Source organism: Balaenoptera ricei, chromosome 7, assembly GCF_028023285.1.
Source record: "Balaenoptera ricei isolate mBalRic1 chromosome 7, mBalRic1.hap2, whole genome shotgun sequence".
Classification (NCBI taxonomy): domain Eukaryota; kingdom Metazoa; phylum Chordata; class Mammalia; order Artiodactyla; family Balaenopteridae; genus Balaenoptera; species Balaenoptera ricei.
In genome coordinates this window covers 115,376,173-115,401,177 of record NC_082645.1, presented here as the reverse complement: position 1 = coordinate 115,401,177, position 25,005 = coordinate 115,376,173, and the positions used below count along the sequence as shown (strand labels likewise).

General features: G+C 39.1%; 1 protein-coding gene across 9 annotated transcripts in view; it reads left to right on the top strand.

Moving 5' to 3' along the window:
• The window catches only part of USP40 (ubiquitin specific peptidase 40), a 93,932-nt gene that overhangs the window by 49,811 nt on the left and 19,116 nt on the right, over positions 1-25,005 (top strand). For 5 of the 9 annotated variants that reach the window (XM_059928963.1, XM_059928968.1, XM_059928966.1 and 2 more), the window contains 7 exons: positions 3,695-3,958; positions 5,479-5,532; positions 6,293-6,381; positions 7,696-7,782; positions 18,229-18,265; positions 19,873-19,937; positions 23,337-23,411. In XM_059928963.1, the coding sequence (XP_059784946.1) occupies positions 3,695-3,958; positions 5,479-5,532; positions 6,293-6,381; positions 7,696-7,782; positions 18,229-18,265; positions 19,873-19,937; positions 23,337-23,411 (671 nt within the window). The remainder of the gene's footprint in view (positions 1-3,694; positions 3,959-5,478; positions 5,533-6,292; positions 6,382-7,695; positions 7,783-18,228; positions 18,266-19,872; positions 19,938-23,336; positions 23,412-25,005) is intronic. The other 4 variants (XM_059928969.1, XM_059928967.1, XM_059928971.1 and 1 more) reach the window with 1 other exon arrangement.

The following is a 25,005-nucleotide window of genomic DNA, read 5'->3' as shown; positions in this document are numbered from 1 at the left end:
AATTCTCTCAAAATTTATTTGTACATTCAGTGCATTCTCACTCAAAATTCTGGCAGGTTTTTTTTTGTTTTGTTTTTGGTAGAAATTGACAAGCTGATTCTTAAATTTATGTGGAAATGCAAAGAACCTAAAGTATCTGTAACAATTTTAGAGGAAATAAAGAACAAAGTTGGAAGAGTTACACCATCTGATTTCAAGACTTACTCTGAAACTATAGAAATCAAGACAGTGTGTGTAGTCATGAGGGTAGACGCATGGAGCAGAGTTCAGCACGTGTGGCCTACAACCTGCTTCTGCACAGCCAGTGAGCTAAGAATAGTTTTTACATTTTTTAAGGGCTCTTTTAAGAAGAAGAATGTGCAACAGAGATCATATGTGGAAATGTTCCAAAGTATTTACAACAGAACTACATCGAAAAGCCAGAAATAGATGCAAACATATTCAGTCAGTTGACTTTCAACAGAAGTGCCAAGGTATTTCCATGGGGAAAGATACTATTTCAGCATACAGTGCTGGACCAATTGGATATCAATAGATGCAAAAATGAACCTCCACCTTTGCCTTACATCATGTAAAAAATGAACTCAAAATGGATCACAGGACTTGCCTGGTGGCCCAGTGGTTAAGAATCCACCTGCCAATGCAGGAGACACGGGTTCAACCCCTGGTCCGGGAAGATCCCACATGCCGCGGAGCAACTAAGCCCATGGGCCACAACTACTAAGTCTGCGCTCTAGAGCCTGTGCTCCACAACAAGAGAAGCCACTGCAATGAGAAGCCCGTGTACTGCAACAAAGAGTAGCCCCCGCTTGCCGCAACTAGGGAAGGCCCGTGCGAAGCAACGAAGACCCAACACAGCCAAAAATAAATTAAGTAAATATTTAAAAAAAAAAATGGATCATAGACTTAAATGTTAAAACCTAAAATTATAAAACTTCTGGGAGAAAACATAGAAAATCTCTGTTACTTTTACCATAAGGAAGAGATTTTTTTAAAGATAGGACTTAGAAAGTACAAACCATGAAGGGAAAAGCCAGTTGGACTACTACAAAATTTAAAAGGCATTTGAAAAGGCAGGCCACAAACTGAGAGAAAAAATTTATAAAACATGTATTTGACAATAGACTTGCATCCGGGATATATAAAAAATACTTATAACCTAATCAGAAGACAACCCAAATTGGGAAGCCACTTTACAAAAGAAAATCTACCTATGAACTCCCAATAAGCACAGGAGAAGAGGCTCAGTATCATTAGCCAACAAACTAAAACCGTAATGACGCATCACTGCACGCTTAGTAGAATGATTAAAATTTTAAATGCTGACAAAACTAAGTGATATCAAAGATATGGAGCAACTGGGACTGCCGTGTATTGCTGGTGGGAGTGTAAAATGATAGTCACTTTGGTAAGGAGTTAGCTTATTTCCTGTGAATTTAAACATTCACTTATCAATTCTCCTGGATTTTTATCCAAGAAAAATTAAAACATGTATGCTTACAAATACTGTATGTAAATGTTCATAACCAAAAATGGGAAACAATCCAAATGTCAGTGAGCAGGTGAACAAATTGTGGTGTATCCATACAATGGGATACTATTCATCAATAAAAGAAGTAAACTACCACCCCATGCAAAACATGGGTGAATCTCAAAGACATCATGCCAAGCAAAAGAAGCTAGTCACAAAAGAGTAATACTCTTAGGATTCCACTTATCGATGTGAAATTGTCAAAAAAGAAAACCTAAGCTGTAGTTACAGAGGCAGATCAGAATTAGGGGATGGGGGATTGACTACGGAGTGGCATGAGGGAATTGGGGGGGTGATGCAAATTATATCTCAATTTGCTGGTGGTTACCGTGTGTTTTCATCGACCTCTTTTAAACTGTGCGCTTAAACTGGATGTGTTTTATTATAAGTAAATTATACCTCAATAAAGTTACTTAAGAATATATGGTTTATTAAAATGAATAGTTGTCTTCCCATGTCACAGATCTCCTTTCTTCCACTCCTTCTTCCCTCCGAACTATTGTTTACATAGCAAGTGGTCTTCTTAAACGTAGGTGAATCAGGTCATGTCACCCTCTGCTCAAAGCCCTGTTGTGCTCTTTGTACTTTGTAGTGGATTGCCTGTGGGCTCCTAGCCTACGGGGACCTGCTTCGTCTGACCACTGCCTAACTTGCAGTCCACTCATCTGCTTATTCACAGCACACTTCCCATGCTGACTTTGTGGAGTTTCTGGTCACAGGCTCTCTTCCACCCCCGAGACTTCTTTTTTATTTTTTAAAGCAGAGGGAGGTTTTTTGTTTTTTTGTTTTTACATATTTATTTTTGGCTGTGTTGGGTCTTTGTTTCTGCTCGTGGGCTTTCTCTAGTTGTGGAGAGTGGGGGCTGCCCTTCACTGTGGTGGCTTCTCTTGTTACGGAGCTTGGGCTCTAGGCGCACAGGCTTCAGTAGTTGTGGCTCCCGGGCTCTAGAGCTCAGGCTCGGTAGCTGTGACGCACGGGCTGAGTTCCTCCGAAGCATGTGGGATCTTCCCGGACCAGGGATCAAACCCATGTCCCCCGCATCGGCAGGTGGATTCTTAACCACTGTGCCACCAGGGAAGCCCCCCTGAGACTTCTTAGTCTTGTAATCTTTTTGAACTCTGTTCCCTTTACTCTTCATCTGCTAACTTTAGTCACTCATTTGGTCTCAGCTGAAATGTTATTTCCGTCATCCCTGGCTACACAATCTCAGTTAATCTATCGTACTCTAATGCCCTGTCCTTCCCTTCGTAGCACTTACACTGTAACTACCTGTGTTTTGTGTTATGAATGTCCACCTCTCCCATTAGATGAGGCTCTTTGCGGGCAGAGTCCATGGCGGTTTTTCTTATTGTCAGCTTCTAGGACAGTGCCTGGCACATAGAAGATACATGGCGTTTGTTGAATGAAAGTGAAAATTTTTTTAAATCACTATTTTAAGTTAGCATTTTTTAAATTGAAGGACTCTTTTACATAAGCTGTTTCAGTTGTCAAGGCGTTTGTATTAGAATTCTATGCTGGCTTCACATTACTGTAGTATAAGGGCTAGAACTCAGGAGTCTCAAAGAGGTTCTGTTCTGTTCAGATAAAGTTAGAACTTCTAAGGCCCATGGCATTCATTCCTGCCCTCTCAGAAGCCTCCACCCCTTTGAATTCCCCCACTTCATATGCAACTTGGTAAGAATTCTGTTTGGAATTAAAACCTAATATACTTCTTCCCACAAAGCAGGAGTCTTTGCATCCTCAAGAACAGGGCATACTGGCCCTAATCCGTTTACTAACTGAGCATAAGAATCACCTAACTCACCTTAAATCTAGGCAGTCTCTGTGCAGTTCTGATACATGTGAATTTCAGTTACCACCGTTCATCTGTTACCCAGCAGCATGGTTCAAATTTCAGCTGCCACTGGATATTAACTGAGTAATTGCATAAAGTACAAACTTTGCTACTAGCTCTTTAGTCTGCAGATCACTGTGAAATAACATGTACATCATGATCAGTGACCAGTTACTTCAGTCTTTAAAGCCTATCAGTAATTGGTCAGTGCATAGCTGCTATTAATTTCACCACATAGACAACAAAATGTGTAGTTTATTGCCTCCTTTTCTCCCAGTGGTAAACTCAGGTAACATTTTAAATTTATTTATTTATTTATTTATTTTTAGCTGTGTTGGCTCTTCGTTTCTGTGCGAGGGCTTTCTCCAGTTGCGGCAAGCGAGTGCCATTCTTCATCGCGGTGCGCGGGCCTCTCACCACCGCGGCCCCTCCCGCCGCGGAGCACGGGCTCCAGACGCGCAGGCTCAGCAGCTGTGGCTCACGGGCCCAGTCGCTCCGCGGCATGTGGGATCTTCCCAGACCAGGGCTCGAACCCGTGTCCCCTGCATTGGCAGGCAGATTCTCAACCACTGCGCCACCAGGGAAGCCCTCAGGTAACATTTTACAAGAATGGATAATCGAATTAGCCAACAATGGTGAAAGTGCAGGAAAGAAACAAAAGTATATGGGACTTCCCTTGTGGCGCAGTGGTTAAGAATTTGCCTGCCAATGCAGGGGACACGGGTTCGAGCCCTGGTCCGGGAAGATCCCACATGCCACGGAGCAGCTAAGCCCATGCGCCACAACTACTGAGCCTGCGCTCTAGAGCCTGAGAGCCACAACTACTGAAGCCCATGCGCCTAGAGCGCGTGCTCCGCAACAAGAGAAGCCACCGCAATGAGAAGCCCGCGAGTAGAGTAACCCCTGCTACTCTACGAAGAGTAGCCCCCGCTCACCGCAACTAGAGAAAGTCGCACGCAGCCACAAAGACACAACACAGCCAAAAAATAAATAAATAAATAAATAAATTTATTAAAAAGACAGAGAGAGAAACAAAAGTATATGGAGCTGTAGAAGAAATAGCTGGCTGTGGGAATGCTGGCACTGCTGTCATTTGAGAGAATCCAGATGTGCAGCCAGAGAAACTTAATGAACATAAACTCACAGGAGTGAGGAAAGTGGTTGTGATGAAAAGTATATGAAGATATCCCAGAGGAGTCGACGCTGGCAGAAAAACTTCATGTTAAAGGAGCTCTTGTAGATATTTCATGAAATTGAAAGTATAAAACATAAAATACTGGAAGCTGATGCAAACTTAGAGTATCATTAGGGGCTAGAGAAGATGGTCACCCTGTACTGCAAGCTCTACGAGACAAAAGCAATCCGTTTCAACTATTCTTGTGTTTTTTACAAAGAAAACATTTTAATTCTCAGTGTCTGTAGTGGTTTTTTTTTTAATCTTATTATTTTTGGCTGTGTTGGGTCTTGGTTGCTGCACATGGGCTTTCTCTAGTTGTGCCGAGCCGGGGCTGCTCTTCATTGCGGTGTGTGGGCTTCTCACTGCGGTGGCTTCTCTCGTTGCAGAGCACGGGCTCTAAGCACGCGGGCTTCAGTAGTTGCGGCATGTGGGCTCAGTAGTTGTGGCTTGCGGGCTCTAGAGCGCGGGCTCAGTAGTTGTGGTGCATGGGCTTAGTTGCTCCGCGGCATGTGGGATCTTCCCGGACCAGGGCTTGAACCCTTGTCCCCTGCATTGGCAGGCAGATCCTTAACCACTGCGCCACCAGGGAAGCCCCCTGTAGTGTTTTAAATTACAGTGTAAATATTAGTTTGCTATTTTTTTATTTCACTGTACATGTGTAACTGACAGAGTTTTTAATGTTTTGACAAAAAATTGTAAAGGTCACGGTACAATCATAATTTTTTTTAAGATTTCTGTGCACAGTTTCAACTTGCACAGGCATTCTTAGGGTCCTGCACTGCTGTGCAAAGGGAAGACTGCCTGTACGTGGTTTTTTGTTGTTGGGTTTTTTTGCTTGTTTTTTTGGTTTTTTAGCTTCCTGCTAATTAACACAGTATAGCATCTCTCTTTGGTTTTCTTTGTTCGCTGCACTAACCAGCATCTTTTTATTTATAGCCGAGGACAGCTGTTTGAGGCCTATTGATAGAAACGGGAAGCTTCTTTGTCCAGGTAAATCTTTTTGGTAGCCTTCAAAAGCTGACACCTACTCATGCCACCTATCTTTCTCAACACTTTTACCTTAAACAGTGACTTCCAATACCTAATATTCTTAAGTTACCTTTTAGAACTGGTTTATAGAACAGACTTTCATCCAGGTGTCTTCCTTGTGAATTACAGAAAGTCTTAACCAAGAATCAAACACTTCTGTTTTCTAAAGGAAAACACCGGTCTTTCTGATTAGCTGACATGCATTTTAGTCATGGTTTTGCCCTAGTTGTATCTTTCTAGATTTATTATCAAAGTTTTTTATTTGTTTTGCTAATTTTATTGTGATACCAGTTATCACAGTAACCAGAGTCTTGATTCTTAACCTCTGTAATGCATCTTGTCATTAGACTTAATTTACTCTTTTGATATAGTCACCATAGCAGCTTTAAACTTGGAAGAAGCTAGTCCATCATGCATGAATCAATTCAGAATATTACATAATCCATGCAGACAACAGCTCTCTTTTGTTAAGTATGAATCTAGAACATTCATAGCTGCCTCTTATTTCTTAGCATTGCTGTACAGATAACAAGAGTATACGTTCTAGAGTGAGAAAATCTAAGATCAAACATAACTGTATATAATCCTTTTGCCTGGAGTATAACTCAGTTTTTTTCTTTCTTAACATTCTTGATTTACAAAGAAAGGCTGATTTCAGTGTATTAGTTTGCCCAAAGGTAGGAATTAATAACATTTACCATGTTATAAAAATTCTTTTTAGTGCCAGACAATTATACTCTGAAGGAAGCAGAATTGAAAATGGGGAGTTCTTTGGGACTGTGTCCTGGAAAAGCACCAACTTCCTCTCAGGTAAAAGGAGATCACCTGACAGACCCAAACCAACCTTACCATGATCAGAAGTTCTTAATTGTATGATTCATTCCTTAACTACTGCAGTAATACTGTTTTTCTTAAAATTTTTCTTTTCCTTAAATGATACCTTTTATTTAGGAATACATCCATATAGTTCTCTGTGTTTAAGTCAAAAATACGATGTCAAAGTATATTCATAAGGTGGTTTTCCTGTGAAAATTTTGTGTTTAAGGGAGATCTTTAAAGTTGAGTGGCCACCAGTTTCAACCACCATAATTCATAAATTCTAAAATGTACCCTTTTTCTCCTGCATTTTAACATCTGTGAGATTAAGATGCGTCTTACAGTCAGTGGCATCCTGCACTGTAGCTGATGCTATGCTTCCTTTCTTAGTGGTACATAAAATAATGAGTAACAACTGGCAGCATTTTAGATTTAATGAAATAAAGTATACTGATTTTGAACTTAATTACTCCTTGCAATAATATAATAGACTCACAGCAGATTTTTCTTTATCGGTATTCATTTTATTTATAAAATACTATCAGGATGACCTTTGCCTAGAACTCTACCTACTTAATAAACTTTCATTATAGTCCAAAAGCCGTAATGATGTCCTTATTGTTAAGACTGTATCACGGTAAGCTAAACTCATATCAGGATCCCCATGGCTCCTAGATCCCTGATATGGAACTAATCCACTTCATTATTTTCCCAACTACCTCCCTTTAATTTGTTCTTCCCCAAACTCTAACAAATAGTAGTGCATGACAAGATCATAGGAGAAAAAACATGACAAGTGTGGTTGAGTTAGGAGAAAAAACATGACAAGTGTGATTGAGTTAGAAAGGAAAAATAGGGCTGTAAAGAACTGAATTGACGAGATCAGATTGACATTTTTCCTGTGGGTTCCAGGGAGTTAAAGTATATGGGACCTCTGGACAGAAAGTAAGGTCACAAACTAATGACTCAGAAAAAACACAGTTAATGCTCATAGTGTATAGTAATTGCAAGTCTCTTTGAGGAATGACTGAGAGAGAGATGGAGATCATACTAGAATAAATAATGTCTGTGAGAGATGTTTCTTAGGAGTAAAAACATTGGTGATAAAGAATCTTACATTTCTAGGTAGTCAAGATTATTGTTTAAATTGTAACTTTAAAATACCCAACGTAGACTTGTTTTTACATAATTTGAGATTTCTATTAAAGTTTTATGACCTTTGGCTTTTCGGTTTTGGAAATAAATAATATATTTATAGAATTTTGAAATTCAAATTAAATTGCATTTATACCTCTATCTTGATCTTAGCTGTTCCTGTTTTTCGCTGTGGGAAGCGATGTTCAGCCTGGGACAGAGATGGAGATCATAGTAGAAGAAACAATATCTGTGAGAGATGTAAGGAATTTTACTTTGGGTGGCCGGGGTCTTGGGTGTTTGGTATGGGGAGCAGTGGTAACCTGTGTTAGGATTTTGAGATCCTAAGGGTAGGGTTTACATAATATCCTTTAAAGAATTCTGTTTATTCACTAAAAGAATACTTTGGATTGCTTGAAAGGTGGTGAGCCAGCTATGGTTTTAAAAATAAGATTATTGGGCTTCCCTGGTGGCGCAGTGGTTGGGAATCTGCCTGCCAATGCAGGGGACATGGGTTCGAGCCCTGGTCTGGGAAGATCCCACATGCCGCGGAGCAACTAGGCCCGTGAGCCACAACTACTGAGCCTGCGCGTCTGGAGCCTGTGCTCCGCAACAAGAGAGGCCGCGATAGTGAGAGGCCCGCGCACCGCGATGAAGAGTGGCCCCCGCTTGCCACAACTAGAGAAAGCCCTCGCACAGAAACGAAGACCCAACGTGGCCATAAATAAATAAATAATTTTTTTTTTTTAAAGAAAAAGAATCCTATATCTCTTAAAAAAAAAAAAAGATTATTCTTTTTTCTTGTCTGACTACCAATAATACATGTTTATTGTAGAAATTTGAGATATATAAAAACGGGTTAAAAGAAAAAAATTAAAACCCCTCATTATCCCTTATCCCACTAATGTTAACATTTTGGCATATTTCCTTCTGCTGTTTCTACATTATGTGTACACACATAATCTCACACACACAGGTGTGAATGTGTGTGTGTGATAAAGCAGACAATTATGTTAATGTCACTGAGAACAGGGACTTTCAGTCTTGGAAAATGGAGAGACAGATAATATCAATGTGGTTAAAGAAAGCCTGTACTCCTGAATTTGTTTTTTGTTTTCTTTTAAATATTTATTTGTTTGTTTGTTTACTTATTTATTTTGGCTGCGCCGTGTCTTCGTTGCGCCATGCGGGAATCTTCGTTGCGGCATGCGGGAATCTTCGTTGCGGCATGCGGGATCTTTAGTTGTGGTGTGCAGACTTCTTTTTTTAATATTTATTTATTTGTTTATTTATAATTTAAAATTTTTTTTAATTTTTAATTTAATTTAACTTTATTTTTTTATACAGCAGGTTCTTATTAGTTATCCATTTTATACACATTAATGTATACATGTCAGTCCCAATCTCCCAATTCATCACACCACCACCACCACCACCACCCCCCCACTGCTTTCCCCCCTTGGTGTCCATACGTTTGTTGTCTACATCTGTGTCTCTATTTCTGCCCTGCAAACCGGTTCATCTGTACAATTTTTCTAGGTTCCACATGTATGCATTAATATACAATATTTGTTTTTCTCTTTCTGTCTTATTTCACCCTGTATGACAGTCTCTAGATTCATTCACGTCTCTACAAATGACCCAATTTCCTTCCTTTTTATGGCTGAGTAATATTCCATTGTATGTATGTACCACATCTTTATCCATTCGTCTGTCGATGGGCATTTAGGTTGCTTCCATGACCTGACTATTGTAAATAATACTGCAGTGATCATTGGGGTGCATGTGTCTTTTTGAATTATGGTTTTCTCTGGGTATATGCCCAGTAGTGGGATACCCATTCTAACTGGTGTGAGGTGATACTTCATTGTAGTTTTGATTTGCATTTCTCTAATAATTAGTGATGTTGAGCAGCTTTTCATGTGCTTCTTGGCCATCTGTATGTCTTCTTTGGAGAAATGTCTACTTAGGTCTTCTGCCCATTTTTGGATTGAGTTGTATGTTTTTTAATATTGAGCTGCATGAGCTGTTTATATATTTTGGAGATTAATCCTTTGTCCGTTGATTCATTTGCAAATATTTTCTCCCATTCTGAGGGTTGTCTTTTTGTCTTGTTTGTAGTTTCCTTTGCCGTGCAAAAGCTTTTAAGTTTCATTAGGTCCCATTGTTTATTTTTGTTTTTATTTCCATTGCTCTAGGAAGTGGATCAAAAAAGATCTTGCTGTGATTCATGTCAAAGAGTGTTCTTCCTATGTTTTCCTCTAAGAGTTTTATAGTGTCCGGTCTTACATTTAGGTCTCTAATCCATTTTGAGTTTATTTTTGTGTATGGTGTTAGGGAGTGTTCTAATTTCATTCTTTTACATGTAGCTGTCCAGTTTTCCCAGCACCACTTATTGAAGAGACTGTCTTTTCTCCATTGTATATCCTTGCATCCTTTGTCATAGATTAGTTGACCATAGGTGTGTGGGTTTATCTCTGGGCTTTCTGTCCTGTTCCATTGATCTTTATTTCTGTTTTTGTGCCAGTGTCTTGATTACTGTAGCTTTGTAGTATAGTCTGAAGTCAGGGAGTCTGATTCCTCCAGCTCCGTTTTTTTCCCTCAAGACTGCTTTGGCTCTTCGGGGTCTTTTTTTCTCCATACATATTTTAAGATTTTTTGTTGTAGTTCTGTAAAAAATGCCATTGGTAATTTGATAGGGATTGCATTGGATCTGTAGATTGCTTTGGGTAATGTAGTCATTTTCACAGTATTGATTCTTCCAATCCAAGAACATGGTATATCTCTCCATTTGTTTGTATCATCTTTAATTTCTTTCATCAGTGTCTTATAGTTTTCTGCATACTGGTCTTTTGTCTCCCTCGGTAGGTTTATTCTTAGGTATTTTATTCTTTTTGTTGCAGTGGAAAATGGGAGTGTTTCCTTAATTGCTCTTTCAGATTTTTCATCACTAGTGTATAGGAATGCAAGAGATTTCTGTGCATTAATTTTGTATCCTGCACCTTTACCAGATTCATTGATTAGCTCTAGTAGTTTTCTGGTGGCATCTTTAGGATTCTCTATGTATAGTATCATGTCATCTGCAAACAGTGACAGTTTTAGTTCTTTTCCAATTTGTATTCCTTTTATTTCTTTTTCTTTTCTGATTGCAGTGGCTAGGACTTCCAAAACTGTTGAATAATAGTGGTGAGAGTGGACGTCCTTGTCTTGTTCCTGATCTTAGAGGAAATGCTTTCAGTTTTTCACCATTGAGAATGATGTTTGCTGTGGGTTTGTCATATATGGCCTTTATTATGTTGAGGTAGGTTCCCTCTATGCCCACTTTCTGGAGAGTTTTTATCATAAGTTGTGTTGAATTTTGTCAGAAGCTTTTTCTGCATCTATTGAGATGATCATATGGTTTTTCTCCTTCAGTTTGTTAATATGGTGTATCCCGTTGATTGATTTGCATATATTGAAGAATCCTTGTGTCCCCTGGATAAATCCCATTTGATCATGGTGTATAATCCTTTTAATGTGTTGTTGGATTCTGTTTGCTAGTATTTTGTTGAGGATTTTTGCATTTCTATTCATCAGTGATACTGGTCTGTAATTTTCTTTTTTTGTAGTATCTTTGTCTGGTTTTGGTATCAGGGTGATGGTGGCCTCATAGAATGAGTTTGGGAGTGTTCTTTCCTCTGCAGTTTTTTGGAAGAGTTTGAGAAGGATGGGTGTTAGCTCTTCTCTAAATATTTGATAGAATTCACCTGTGAAGTCTTCTGGTCCTGGACTTTCGTTTGTTGGAAGATTTTTAATCACAGTGTCAATTTCATTACTTGTGATTGGTCTGTTCATGTTTTCTGTTTCTTCCTGGTTCAGTCTTGGAAGGTTATACCTTTCTAAGAATTTGTCCATTTCTTCCAGGTTGTCCATTTTATTGCCATCGAGTTGCTTGTAGTAGTCTCTTAGGATGCTGTGTATTTCTGCAGTGTCTGTTGTAACTTCTCCTTTTTCATTTCTATTTTATTGATTTGAGTCCTCTCCCTCCTTTTCTTGATGAGTTTGGCTAATGGTTTATCAATTTTGTTTATCTTCTCAGAGAACCAGCTTTTAGTTTTATTGATCTTTGCAACTGTTTTCTTTGTTTCTATTTCATTTATTTCCGCTCTGATCGTTATGATTTTGTTCCTTTTGCTAACTTTGGGTTTTGTTTGTTCTTCTTTCTCTAGTTCCTTTAGTTGTAAGTTTAGATTGTTTATTTGAGATTTTTCTTGTTTCTTGAGGTAGGCTTGCATTGCTATAAACTTCCCTCTTAGAACTGCTTTTGCTGGATCCCATAGGTTTTGGATCGTCGTGTTTTCATTGTCATTTGTCTCTAGGTATTTTTTGATTTCCTCTTTGATTTCTTCAGTGATCTCTTGGTTATTTAGTAACGTATTGTTTAGCCTCCATGTGTTTGTGTTTTTTACGTTTTTTTCCCTGTAATTCATTACTAATCTCATAGCGTTGTGGTCAGAAAAGATGCTGGATATGATTTCAATTTTCTTAAATTTACTGAGGCTTGATTTGTGACCCAAGATGTTATCTATCCTGGAGAATGTTCCTTGTGCACTTGAGAAGAAAGTGTAATCTGCTGTTTTTGAATGGAATGTCCTATAAATATCAATTAAATCTATCTGGTCTATTGTGACATTTAAAGCTTGTGTTTCCTTTTTAATTTTCTGTTTGGATGATCTGTCCATTGGTGTAAGTGAGGTGTTAATGTCCCCCACTATTATTGTGTTACTGTCGATTTCCTCTTTTATAGCTGTTAGCAGTTGCCTTATGTATTGAGGTGCTTCTATGTTGGGTGCATATATATTTACAATTGTTATATCTTCTTCTTGGATTGATCCCTTGATCATTATGTAGTGTCCTTCCTTGTCTCTTGTAACATTCTTTATTTTAAAGTCCATTTTATCTGATATGTCTCTTGTAACATTCTTTATTTTAAAGTCTAGTTTATTTGATATGAGTATTGCTACTCCAGCTTTCTTCTGATTTCCATTTGCATGGAATATCTTTTTCCATCCCCTCACTTTCAGTCTGTATGTGTCCCTAGGTCTGAAGTGGGTCTCTTGTAGACCGCATATAGATGGGTCTTGTTTTTGTATCCGTTCAGCAAACCTGTGTCTTTTGGTTGGAGCATTTAATCCATTTACGTTTAAGGTAATTATCGATATGTATGTTCCTGTTACCATTTTCATAATTGTTTGGGGTTTGGTTTTGTAGGTCCTTTTCTTCTCTTGTGTTTCCCACTTAGAGAAGTTCCTTTAGCATTTGTTGTAGACCTGGTTTGGTGGTGCTGAATTCTCTTAGCTTTTGCTTGTCTGTAAAGCTTTTGATTTCTCCATCGAATCTGAGATCCTTGCTGGGTAGAGTAATCTTGGTTGTAGGTTCTTCCCTTTCATCACTTTAAATATGTCATGCCACTCCCTTCTGGCTTATAGAGTTCCTGCTGAGAAATCAGCGGTTCACCTTATGGGAGTTCCCTTGTATGTTATTTGTCGTTTTTCCCTTGCTGCTTTCAATAATTTTTCTTTGTCTTTAATTTTTGTCAGTTTGATTACTATGTGTGTCAGCATGTTTCTCCTTGGGTTTATCCTGTATGGGACTCTCTGCGCTTCCTGGACTTGGGTGGCTCTTTCCTTTCCCATGTTAGGGAAATTTTCAACTATAATCTCTTCAACTATTTTCTCTGGTCCTTTCTCTCTCTCTTCTCCTTCTAGGACCCCTATAATGCGAACGTTGTTGCATATAATGTTGTCCCAGAAGTCTCTTAGGCTGTCTTCATTTCTTTTCATTCTTTTTTCTTTATTGTGTTCTGCAGCAGTGAATTCCACCATTCTGTCTTCCAGGTCACTTATCCGTTCTTCTGCCTCAGTTATTCTGCTACTGATTCCTTCTAGTGTATTTTTCATTTCAGTTATTGTATTGTTCATCTCTGTTTGTTTGTTCTTTAATTCTTCTAGGTCTTTGTTAAACATTTGTTGCATCTTCTTGATCTTTGCCTCCATTCTTTTTCCGAGGTCCTGGATCATCTTCACTATCATTATTCTGAATTCTTTTCTGGAAGGTTGCCTATCTCCACTTCATTTAGTTGTTTTTCTGGGGTTTTATCTTGTTCCTTCATCTGGTACATAGCCCTCTGCCTTTTCATCTTGTCTATCTCTCTGTGAATGTGGTTTTTGTTCCACAGGCTGCAGGATTGTAGTTTTTCTTGCTTCTTCTGTCTGCCCTGTGGTGGATTCTATTTATTTATTTATTCATTTGGTTACGTTGGGTCGTAGTTGCAGCACGCAGGCACTTCGTTGCAGCATGCAGGGTCTAGAGCATGCAGGCTTAGTTGCCCCATGGCATGTGGTATCTTAGTTCCCTGGCCAGGGATCGAACCCGGGCCCCCTGCATTGGGAGCACAGAGTCTTACCCACTGGACCACCAGGGAAGTCCTTGTGCTCCTGAATTTGAATTAGAAGAGTCAGAATGAACCTGATATATTTTTTCTTTAAAAAATTATTTTTCTAGCTCTGTCCCCTGAAATGGCTTATAGAAACAGTGATCAACCTGGTAGTAGCAAGCACCCCAGCATTCAGGTTGTGGTCACTAAATACCATTTCCTAGAGGAACTAGGGCTTCTCGGAGTAATGGCTGGTTCTGTATCTAGGTCAGGAAAGTGTATGATGAGCCTGGAACATCTTATCAGGACACAAAACAGTATAGCTGGCAAAGACCTCTGGGATCAGCAAAGAGAGTCGGGAGCCAACCTGAAGATAAGAGTTTGAACCTCAGTGGGATTAATAATGAAAATTGATTCACACATACATAAAATCCATGAGTTCACAGTGATCCTAAAAACTATGCTATTCATTGCTTACCTATAGTGGATGCTAGGGAACCATAAATGAAAGAATCAAGCATTTATCTTTTTCTTTGCAAACTATACCTCACATCAACCAAATAGATAATGAGAAGATTTTTTTAATAGACATATCCCAGCTAACAAAATGAAGAAGGAATTTTAGACTATCACTGTTTTTCAACTCCTAATGAATTAATGGATCTAAACAAGGATTCTGATAAACTGCTAACAGCTCCAAAAGAGCAACACCCAGACATTTAGAAGTTCAAAACAATACCCGTGCTCTTCTTGCCAAAAGAAAAAAAAACTGGACCTGAGTCCGATCAAACCTCTAGGTCTGAGTACCAGTTTATAAGAAGTGCAGGGGACAGAGGAACCTGTTACGTGCACCACAGGCCTGCAGTAAGCACTGTCCTGAAGTGGGAAACTCCTCCTCTTCAGGAAATCAACTGCAGTGTGAGACAGCCTGTAGGTTAAAGGAGACTTAGGAGAAATAGCAGGTGGGTGCAATGTATGGAATTTATGTGGCCCTTGATTCAAACCGAAAGAACTGTAGTAACAGTTTAAGAGAAAGTAAGGAAATTTGAACACTGACGGAATATTTGTTATTTAGGAATTCTTAATTTTTTTAGATATTATAATTACTTAAGAGTTACGTTTTTTAAAAGAATCTTCATCTTTTAGAGCTGAGTACTGAATATCAATAAATGAAATGATACCTGACATTTGCTTCAAAAGAATGTGAGGAGCAAGTCAGGGGGAGTGGGTGGGGTATTGACAAGACTGGCCACAGCAGGAGTTGAGACTGGCAATGGATACTGGAGGGTTCATTTTACTGGCTTCTGCATGTGTTTGAAATTTTGCATGATAAAACGATTTTTAAAAATTTTTTAATAAATTTATTTTTATTTATTTTTGGCTGCGTTGGGTCTTTGTTGCTGCACACGGGCTTTCTCTAGTTGTGGCGAGTGGGGGCTACTCTTCGTTATGGTGTGCAGGCTTCTCATTGCAGTGGCTTCTCTTATTATGGAACATGGGCTCTAGGCACATGGGCTTCAGTAGTTGTGGCTTGAGGGCTCTAGAGCACAGGCTCAGTAGCTGTGGCGCACGGGCTTGGTTGCTCCGCGACATGTGCGATCTTCCCGGCCCAGGGCTTGAACCTGTGTCCCCTGCATGGGCAGGTGGATTCTTAACCACTGCACCACCAGGGAAGTCCCCAAACATTTTTTAAATAAAATACTTTTTTACCCTTTGTTACAAGCTGTAAATATTTTCCCAGGTTTTCATTTGCCTTTTAACTTTAATACATTTTTTGTTTGGGGGTTTTTTTAGCTTTAAAAAAAGGTTTATTATTGACTTACTGCCAGCAAGCGATACATATCATAGGAATCAGACATTAGAGTGTCCCTGATAAGGTTTGGACTTGTGCTAGATGATTCTAAGGAGGGATAAGGGCTAATCTTGGATTGGATGCTATCAAGAATTGGGGGGCAATTCAGTATCTTATTTATGTTTGTAGGTTGGAAGTGTGAAGAGGGACTAGAGATATCATTGGAAAGGCAGCAGTTACTTAGAGGAAAAGATGGTTAGTCATTTTGTGCCTGGGATGTGGCCTTGGGTAACTTTAGTGTTTTTTCGTTTCAAAGAACGGAAACCACAAAACTTTTCAAAGGTGCGATGTGCATGTCTTTCTTCTGTTCTATCCTGAACCCACTGCAGGCAGATTCATTCCCTGTGCCCACCCACCCCCCTTCCCCCAGCTGAAGCTGCTCTCTCAAGGCTGTCAGTGGCCTCCATGTTGCTGTGTCCGGTGAGCAGTTCTCGGTCTTCATCTTACTTGCTCTTTCAGCAGCGGTGACATACTTGATGACTTTTGTCACTTGCTTTGAGAAGACCGCAGCTCTTTAGGTTTTCCTCCCACCTCTCAGGCCTACCCGTTCTCAGTCTGTGCTTCCTCTTCTCTCTGCCTTGTGAGCACCTCGTGCTCAAGTTGTAGACGCCATATTCATATGTCCAGCTACTCTTTGGTTGTCTGATTGTCATCCGAAATTATAGCACACCCACAGCAGAGCTCCTGATCTCTCTCAAACATACTTCACTCACATTTCCCTTTTCTATTACGGTGGCTCCATTTTCTGCTTGCTTAGGCCAAAAACCTTGAAATCATCTTTGATTCTTTTCTTTCTTACTTCATAACCAGTGTTTCAGGAAATCGTTTTGGTTCTGCCGTCAAGATTTACCTGGGATCTGATCACATCTTATTCCCTCCACTGCTGTCATCCCTTCACCTCTCATCTGAATTATTCCAGCAGCTTCCTAACCGATCTCCTTCCTTCCAGCCTGACACCTCCCAGGGTGTGTTCTTACAAAGAAGTGGAGTAATGCTTTAAAGTGTAAGATCAGTCAGTCCTCTGCACACAACCCTGCTCTGCTTTCCCATCTCACTCGGGGTGAGGGGGGGAGCCCCTGAGTGACCTTGCAAGGCCCTGTGTGATCTGGCCCTTTGGTATCTTTAAAAAAAAAAAAAAAAAAGATGTCTAACTATTACTCTCTCTCGCTCTACTCCAGTCACGTTGGTCACTATGCTGTTCCTCAAACAGGCCTTTACACTGGCAGTTTCCTCTGTCTGGAACACAGTTAGGTTGAATGCTCAATTGCTTGTTTTTCTTAAATAATGGAGGCCTTTGAGACTGCACTTTGCTTTGAATATGGCTTTGGTCCCGTTCCCTGTTTTAACATACTGTGTTGTCATTGTTGTCGTTTTCTAAACAATCTTTAGTTCTAGAGTCTCTTTTATTTTTAATCAGACAAGTAATTGTGGATTTAGTCTTATTTTTTAAACTTTGGGGGGACTAAACATCCCCCTTGGTCACCACCCTATTCTTGTCCCTTCGCCAGAAGTCACTGTTGTCATTGGACAGTATAATCTTATCCACATCAGTAGAGTGTATCCTTCTGTACCTTTGCTGTGTGTGTACCAATGTGTGGGTATGTATGTACGTGTAGAAGTAAGAGCTTGACTTGCATGGTTTTTTTTAAAATCATAAATGGGATCCCAGAACTTTGTTTCACTTAAAATATTTTAAAGATCTTTTAAGACCAGTAAATATAAATCTCTTTTATCCTTTTAATTGTTTTAAGACCTCTCATAGTTTATTTAAATGTTCCCCTGTTAATCCAGGGATGTCTGGATTGTTTACCATTTTTCTCCTAATCCAAGCAGGGCAGCAGTGATCATCCTTTGTACTACTCCCTTCTGCTCTATTATGGTATAAATGAAATTTTACATACTCCTTTGCCCTAAATTTATTTAAGAATGTTTTTCCCCTCAAGAAGTTGGGAGTTTTTTATGACTATTTTTGTTTTGTTTAAACGTCTGTTAATCGTGTCTCGTTTATTGAATTGTGCCATGAGCTCACAGTATGCATAGTTCTTCCCTCATGAGTGGATGTATGACCAGTTGTTTCTTAGATGATAAATAAAAGCTAATCTCCTTCTATAGGAGTCAGAGTTCTGTGAAATCAGCCTAATTAATCACATCTGGTCAAAAATACACTGTTAGTCCTCATAAGAAACGAATCATACCACAGTCCTGGAAGTGGAGGAACTTTTAGATAGACCTGGTTGTGAACACCGGAAACTGGTTTTCCCTGCTGAACTGGCACCACCTAACCCTTAAGAAGCGCTTACTTAATCACTGCACCGTGTGTATCTTTATCTATTTGAGAATTACTAAGTATAATCAGACTCAGATAGGCCCAGGGTGTTTCTCGCAATACTGTAACTCAGATATAGAACAACTAATGAACATAGTTTTTTTTTTCTTACAGTGTTTAAAGGTAATGCTGGAGAAATCTGGCCTATCAGGTAAGTTACAGAACATGATGATACGTAAGTTTATCCACATCCTTTACTTATAATAAATTTTCTATAAGCCTAATGAAAAGTTTTCAAACTTTTTTTTTCTCCGGGGTTGTCAGTTATGCTTTACATTTCTATACGTACATAATTCTCCTGGTTCTTGTTTGCAGGCTAAAAGAAAACTAGTTGTAGGTTAGCCTGCTTCTAAGGAAAGAGAGCCTAGATAGGAAACAACAAAGGTACAAAAGAGATACAGTTAAGATTTAGACCCTCTGGAATTTCCTAGATATTTTGCTGAATTTCTTTTTTTAACCTCACGGATTCAGAATTTCAGTGCATTGTGTTTCATGCCAGTATTTCTGTGTATAGATTAGGGAATGTAATATGAATGAAAAAATAAACCCAGGGTATCCTGAAGTGGCTACCCAGATGGAACCACGGGAGCGAGCTTGAGGAGACATCACACTGCTTTCATTGGAGTGAGTGCTTGCCATTCTCTCCCCCAGAGTGGAAGCGCGGGGCTCCGTTATCTGGCAGGGACATTCACTTGCTCAACTTCTAGGAGTTTCTGTGCGGTGCCTCAGGTCATCTCGACAGTAGTCCTCCCATGCAGGGATCATCCCCCGTTCCCACTTTATAGATGCTGAAAATGGTTAAACGACTTACCCAGTGTTACAGAGCAAGTAGCTAAGTGGCTCTGATTTCAGAACTCTGATTCCTTTCTACCATGCTGTGCTAAGAAGTAATGGTGTTAACTCTTAACTTACTGGGGCTTTTTTAAAACAAACTTAGATTAAGTTAAATATCGATATAAATCTCACTGCATTTAAAACTAGAACCGATGACAAAAGAGGGTCTACAAAGAACAGTATTGGGATTCAAAACCTGTGGCCTGTGCGGGATAAATGTGAGGTCTATGTTTCTTCCTTCATCTGTAGCTTCTTTCGGTGGGTGGGGGAGTTGACTGTTATAAAACATTGCTCGTTTTTTAACCATCAGGATTTTCAACTTTTGCTCAGTTCCCTCTCCCCGAAAAAGATTGATTCTCTCCCCATGTCGTGTGTAGCAAGCATGCTGAAAAACTGATTAACCTTCATAAGTGTTCATTTGTACCAACTACATTGAAGCACTGTGCCACAAGGGCACGCTTTCGTTAGATCGCTGCTGATTGGATAGGACAGGTTTGCTGTACATTTTGTCAGTTGCTGAGCAATGCTAGCGTGTATTTTCGTCTAAGACAGTGAAATAGAACTCAACTTCGTGATTTTAGGAGGGATTCTGTGCTTATGTACGTACATCTGTCTATGCTTAACGTGTGATGTGGATGCGTGTGTACTTGTAAATAATAAAGGTAGGTAGATGTTGCGTACTAGTACCAAGTCTTATTTTTATTTGCAGGTATACAGTTCTTGGTGGAATAGAGAGAAAATTAACCAAGTTCGGGCAACGACTTAATTTTTTTCAGGCCCTGGAAGAGATAATTTACTTTAAAAATTAATACTTATTAGATCATATCCCATTTGATACTCATTTATCCAGAAGGGTCATTCCTGACAAATTCTTAAAACATATTGTTCTGAATTCTTTTTCATCTGATTTTGATTCCTTCATAGGAGACGCATGGCATTTACGAAAAATGGATTGGTGCTATGAAGCTGGGGAGGCCTTATGTGAAGAAGTAAGATTATTTCTGTACATTTCGTTTGTAAAGTGATTGTGTTTATTTTGTATTTTCATAAGGATACCACCCTACTCATGTGAATAAATTCTAGAGAAAGCTTTACTTTTTTTTTAGGATATACAAATCCAGGTGTGGGTCTACTTTTTCCTTATTGAAGTTTTTTCATAGAGTCAGAGGGAAAGTTTCAGCTAAGTGGGAACATATCTAACATCTGTATTGAGTCCTCTTTTGATAAGAGAATATGTCTCTAGTAGTAGTTCTTCATTAACAGGCAGAGAACTACAGAGAACAAAAGACATTTGAACCAGTGAAAGAATTTGAAGATACACTCTGAAGTTTGAAACCTGAATATTTTAATCTGAGAGTTTCTCTGTGAGTTAATGATGGCAGAATTCATCTTACCAACCAATCACTTAGCCTCTGATTCAAACTGCATCTCTAAATCCAGCCCAGACTCTTAGGGTAGACTTAGGAGCAGTGTTATCACAGGATGGTTGCAATCTGGTTAATCTTCTTTTTTCTTCTTCTTCTTCTTTTAAAAAATTTTTATTGAAGTGTAGTTGATTTACGATGTTGTGTTAGTTTCAGGTGTACAGCACAGAGATTCAGTTAAGTATATATATTCTATTTTAGATTCTTTTCCATTATAGATTATTATAAGATTTTGAGTATAGTTTCCTGTGCTGTACAGTAGGTCCTTATTGGTTATCTCTATTTTATATATAGTAGTGTGTATATGTTAATCCCAAACTCCTAATTTATCCCTCCCCCCCTTTCCCCTTTGGTAACCATAAGTTTGTTTTCTATGTCTGTGAGTCTATTTCTGTTTTGTAAATAAGTTCATTTGTATCATTTTTTTAGATTCCACGTGTAAGTGATATCATATCATATGATATTTGTCTTTCTTTGACATACTTCACTTAGTGTGACAATCTCTAGGTCCATCTGTGTTACTGCAAATGGCATTATTTCCTTTTTTTAATGGCTGAGTAATATTCCACTGTATATATGTACCACATCTTCTTTATCTATTCATCTGTCAGTGGGCATTTAGGTTGTTTCCATGTCTTGGCTGTTGTAAATCATGCCACTGTGAACATTGCGGTGCATGTATGTTTTCAAATTAGCGTTTTCTCCGGATATATGCCCAGGAGTGGGACCACTGGATCATATGGTAGCTCTATTTTTAGTTTTTTAAGGAACCTCCATAGTGTTCTCCATAGTGGCTGTACCAATCTACATTCCCACCAACAGCGCAAGAGGGTTCCCTTTTCTCCACACCCTCTCCAGCATTTATTATTTTTTATTTTTTAAAATAAATTTATTTATTTATTTTTGGCTGCATTGGGTCTTCATTGATGCGCGGGCTTTCTCTAGTTGCGGTGAGCGGGGGCTGCTCTTCATTGTGGTGTGCAGGCTTCTCATTGCAGTGGCTTCTCTTGTTGTGGAGCACAGGCTTGAGGCACGTGGGCTTCAGTAGTTGTCGCACGTGGGCTAAGTAGTTGTGGCTCGCGGGCTCTAGAGCGCAGGCTCAGTAGTTGTGGCGCACGGGCTTAGTTGCTCCACGGCATGTGGGATCTTCCCGGACCAGGGATTGAACCTGTGTCCCCTGCATTGGCAGGCAGATTCTTTACCACTGTGCCACCTGGGAAGTCCCTCTAGTATTTATTACTTATAGACTTTTTTTTTTTCCTTATTTTTATTTATTTATTTATTTTTGGCTGTGTTGGGTCTTCGTTTCTCTGCGAGGGCTTTCTCTAGTTGCGTCGAGCAGGGGCCACTCTTCATCGCTGTGCGCGGGCCTCTCACTATCGCGGCCTCTCTTGTTGCGGAGCACAGGCTCCAGACGCACAGGCTCAGTAGCTGTGGCTCACGGGCTTAGTCGCTCCGCGGCATGTGGGATCTTCCCAGACCAGGGCTCGAACCCGTATCCTCTGCATTGGCAGGCAGATTCTCTGCCACTGCGCCACCAGGGAAGCCCCACTTATAGACTTTTTGGTGATGGCCATTCTGACTTGTGTGAGGTGATACCTCACTGCAGTTTTGATTTGCATTTCTCTGATAATTAGTGATGTGAGCATCTTTTCATGTTGGTTAATCATCTTATTGTTGCTCCAAGCAGCATCAGACCTTACAGTCCAAATCCATGGCCTTAGAAGTAGACCCAGAATAAAGCTCTGTGAGAAAGCTTAGACAATTGTGCTCACTCCCCTTTCCCCCCATCTTTATCCGCCTGCTTTCTGTTCAGTGAGACACTGGCATTGAACATCAACAGAGGTTGATCTAACGCAGGGCCTTCCGGAGAACAGTCCTTGCTGTGTAACAGTCGGGGATAATACAGAGAGGCTCCTCTTGAGTCCTGGCCAGGAATTTGACTGCCTAGAGTAAGAAGTGAACCTCAAAGAATCTTCAGGACGTACAGTTTGGATGTCAAAAGAGTATATCTAGTCAAATGGTTTCCTTATTTTCTCCTCTTATTAATTCCCAAATCAGTATCAAACAATTCATCTAAAAGCAAACTCATTACCCTCAGAACTGGCTCCGCTTCCCAGATTTGCTGCTTGACTTTCCCATCCTGATCTTTTTCAGCCTGAAGTGTGGCTTACACTACTTACCTTACATCCGTCATATTTGGTCTCAGCCTTCAATCAGTTTTTCCACTCCTTCTTGACCATTCCCACTGCCGGCCTCCTGGTTCAAGCCCTGTTTTTTTGTTTTTTTGTGTTTTTTTGCCTCTTACCTAAGCTACTACAACTGGCTTCCCTGAGCCCATGTGTTCCCCACTTCAGTATGTCACAGGTGTGGCAGCTTAGATTGATCTTTAAAAACTCCCTTCGCAGAAATCTTGAGTGGCCTTTTTAAAGCAACTGAAAACTCCTTTTTTTCTGTTCCACATCCCTTTGACCTGTGACCACCTTTCCAACCCAGTTTTCTTTCCCGTTACTCTCCAGCGGATACCTCCCATTCTAATTAATCTAGTCTCTTAGCTCTTCCCCAGAACAAGTCATGCTGACTCTTGACTTAACCTTGACTTCGCCGTGTTCTTCTTTCCTTGAGAAATTCCTTCTTGTTTCCTCTGGCTTTCCCAAATCCAGCCCATCTTTTAGGCTTAACTAAAATTTTATCTTCTGTAAATTAATCTGTCATTTCTTATCTCATCCATCTCCCTTCTTTAATCTTTTACAGTTCATAATTATACAGTTTTAATACATAATGATATACTTTTTTATGGTTTTAGGTTATTTCCATCTCTTCAATATCTGCTTTGTTATTCATTTACTTATTTCTTGAAAGGGTAATAGAGGCATAGGGTTTTTAAAAAAAGATACAATGGTCTCTTTGTTCCTTTCAGAAGTCATAAGTGACAAAAAAGACTTTCACTTTCTGTTTTCCCAGGATGCAGCACTGAAAGAGCTTATGCTCTGTTCCGGAGACACTTTGCTTTTAATTGAAGGAAAACTTCCTCCTCTGGTAAGATTTTGCTCCTGAACAGACATTTTGTAAATAACAGTTACTATTTTATGATTGCAAGGATGATATGTTCTCATTGTGTGAAAATGGGGAAATACAATCATAAAGAGAATAGAGTACTTACCCAAAATCCTACCAATCAGACAGCTACCATATTTTACATCTTTATATATTTTCTTCCTATAAAATCAAATTGTATGTACAGTTTTATTTCCTACTTTTTATATTTTATTTTTTAACCTGACCATAAAATCCAGAAACAATCATTATATCTAATATATGACTTACCACACTTTTATTCACCTATATCCCTGTTATTCAGATTTTAGCTTATTTTAAATTTTTTGTTCTTATAAATAGTAATAAATATAAATCCTTCTTAAGACAATTCTAAAGATGGAATTAACAAGCCAAATTGTTTTCCCAAAGAGTCGTACCAAGTTTACAGTCCTAACGTGGGTCTGTGAGAGGGCTCACACCACTGCTTTTCCATAGACACTGTGTATTACCACTTGGAAAAGCCATTACTTATTAGTTTGTTTTTGTTTTTGTTTTTAATGTGGACACATGTAAAGATGAAAATGACCCAGAATTCCAGCATTCAGATAATCATTTGCTTATGATTAGAAAACTCTGACAGTGTAGAAGGCTATAAAATGATAACAGAAGTTTCTCCCATATCTTTCTCTCCAGAAGGAGCCACAATAAACTTATTTTTCCTTGTGTATCCTTCCGAGAAAAAAATTATGCCTGTTTGTATGCTGAATGTAAATATGTGCGTATCCTTTTCAAAGTTTACATAAAGGGGGTCATATTCTATGCACTGTTTTTTACCTTTTGTTTTTTGTTTGTTTTTATTCATTTAATATATCTTGAGGATCTCACATCAGCACATACAGACCTACCTTATTTTTTATCATGACTTCATAGAATTCTGTTGTATTTTATACCATGCTCTTTAAAGTTAATTTTTGACTTGATAATATTCATGATACAAAATTCAAAGTGTATAAAAAGCTGGGCCAGGAAAAGTATCCCCCATCCCCCCTGTCCCCCAGCCACTTGGGGTCCTCCCTCCACAGGCAGCCAGCTTCCTCTGTATCCTTCCAGAGGCACGTGCTTTTTAATGCACACACACACGTATGTATGTGTATATACATAACATATATGTACACATTCATATGTATATACATATTTTTATTTACACAAATGATTATAAGCTTGACACCCTATTCTGCACCTAGCTTTTTTCATTACCCCCATATATATGCCATATCAGTACCCATAAAGTTATCTCATTCTATTTGATGTATATAGAGGTACCATGATTTATTTATTTATTTATTTATTTTTCCATGATTTATTTTTTAACCAATCTCTTTTCAAAGAATATTTAGGTTGTATCCAGTCTTTTGTTGATACAAATAACATTGCCAAAAATATCGTTTATTTGCCATTTTGCCCATATGTATCTACAGGATATTCCTAGAATTGAAATTGCTTTGTCAAAAGTAATGGCCTACCGTAATATAACCATACTTCTAAAGAGGGACCCTGAGAGTGTTCCATGGTTTTTGCTACCATAAACGACGTA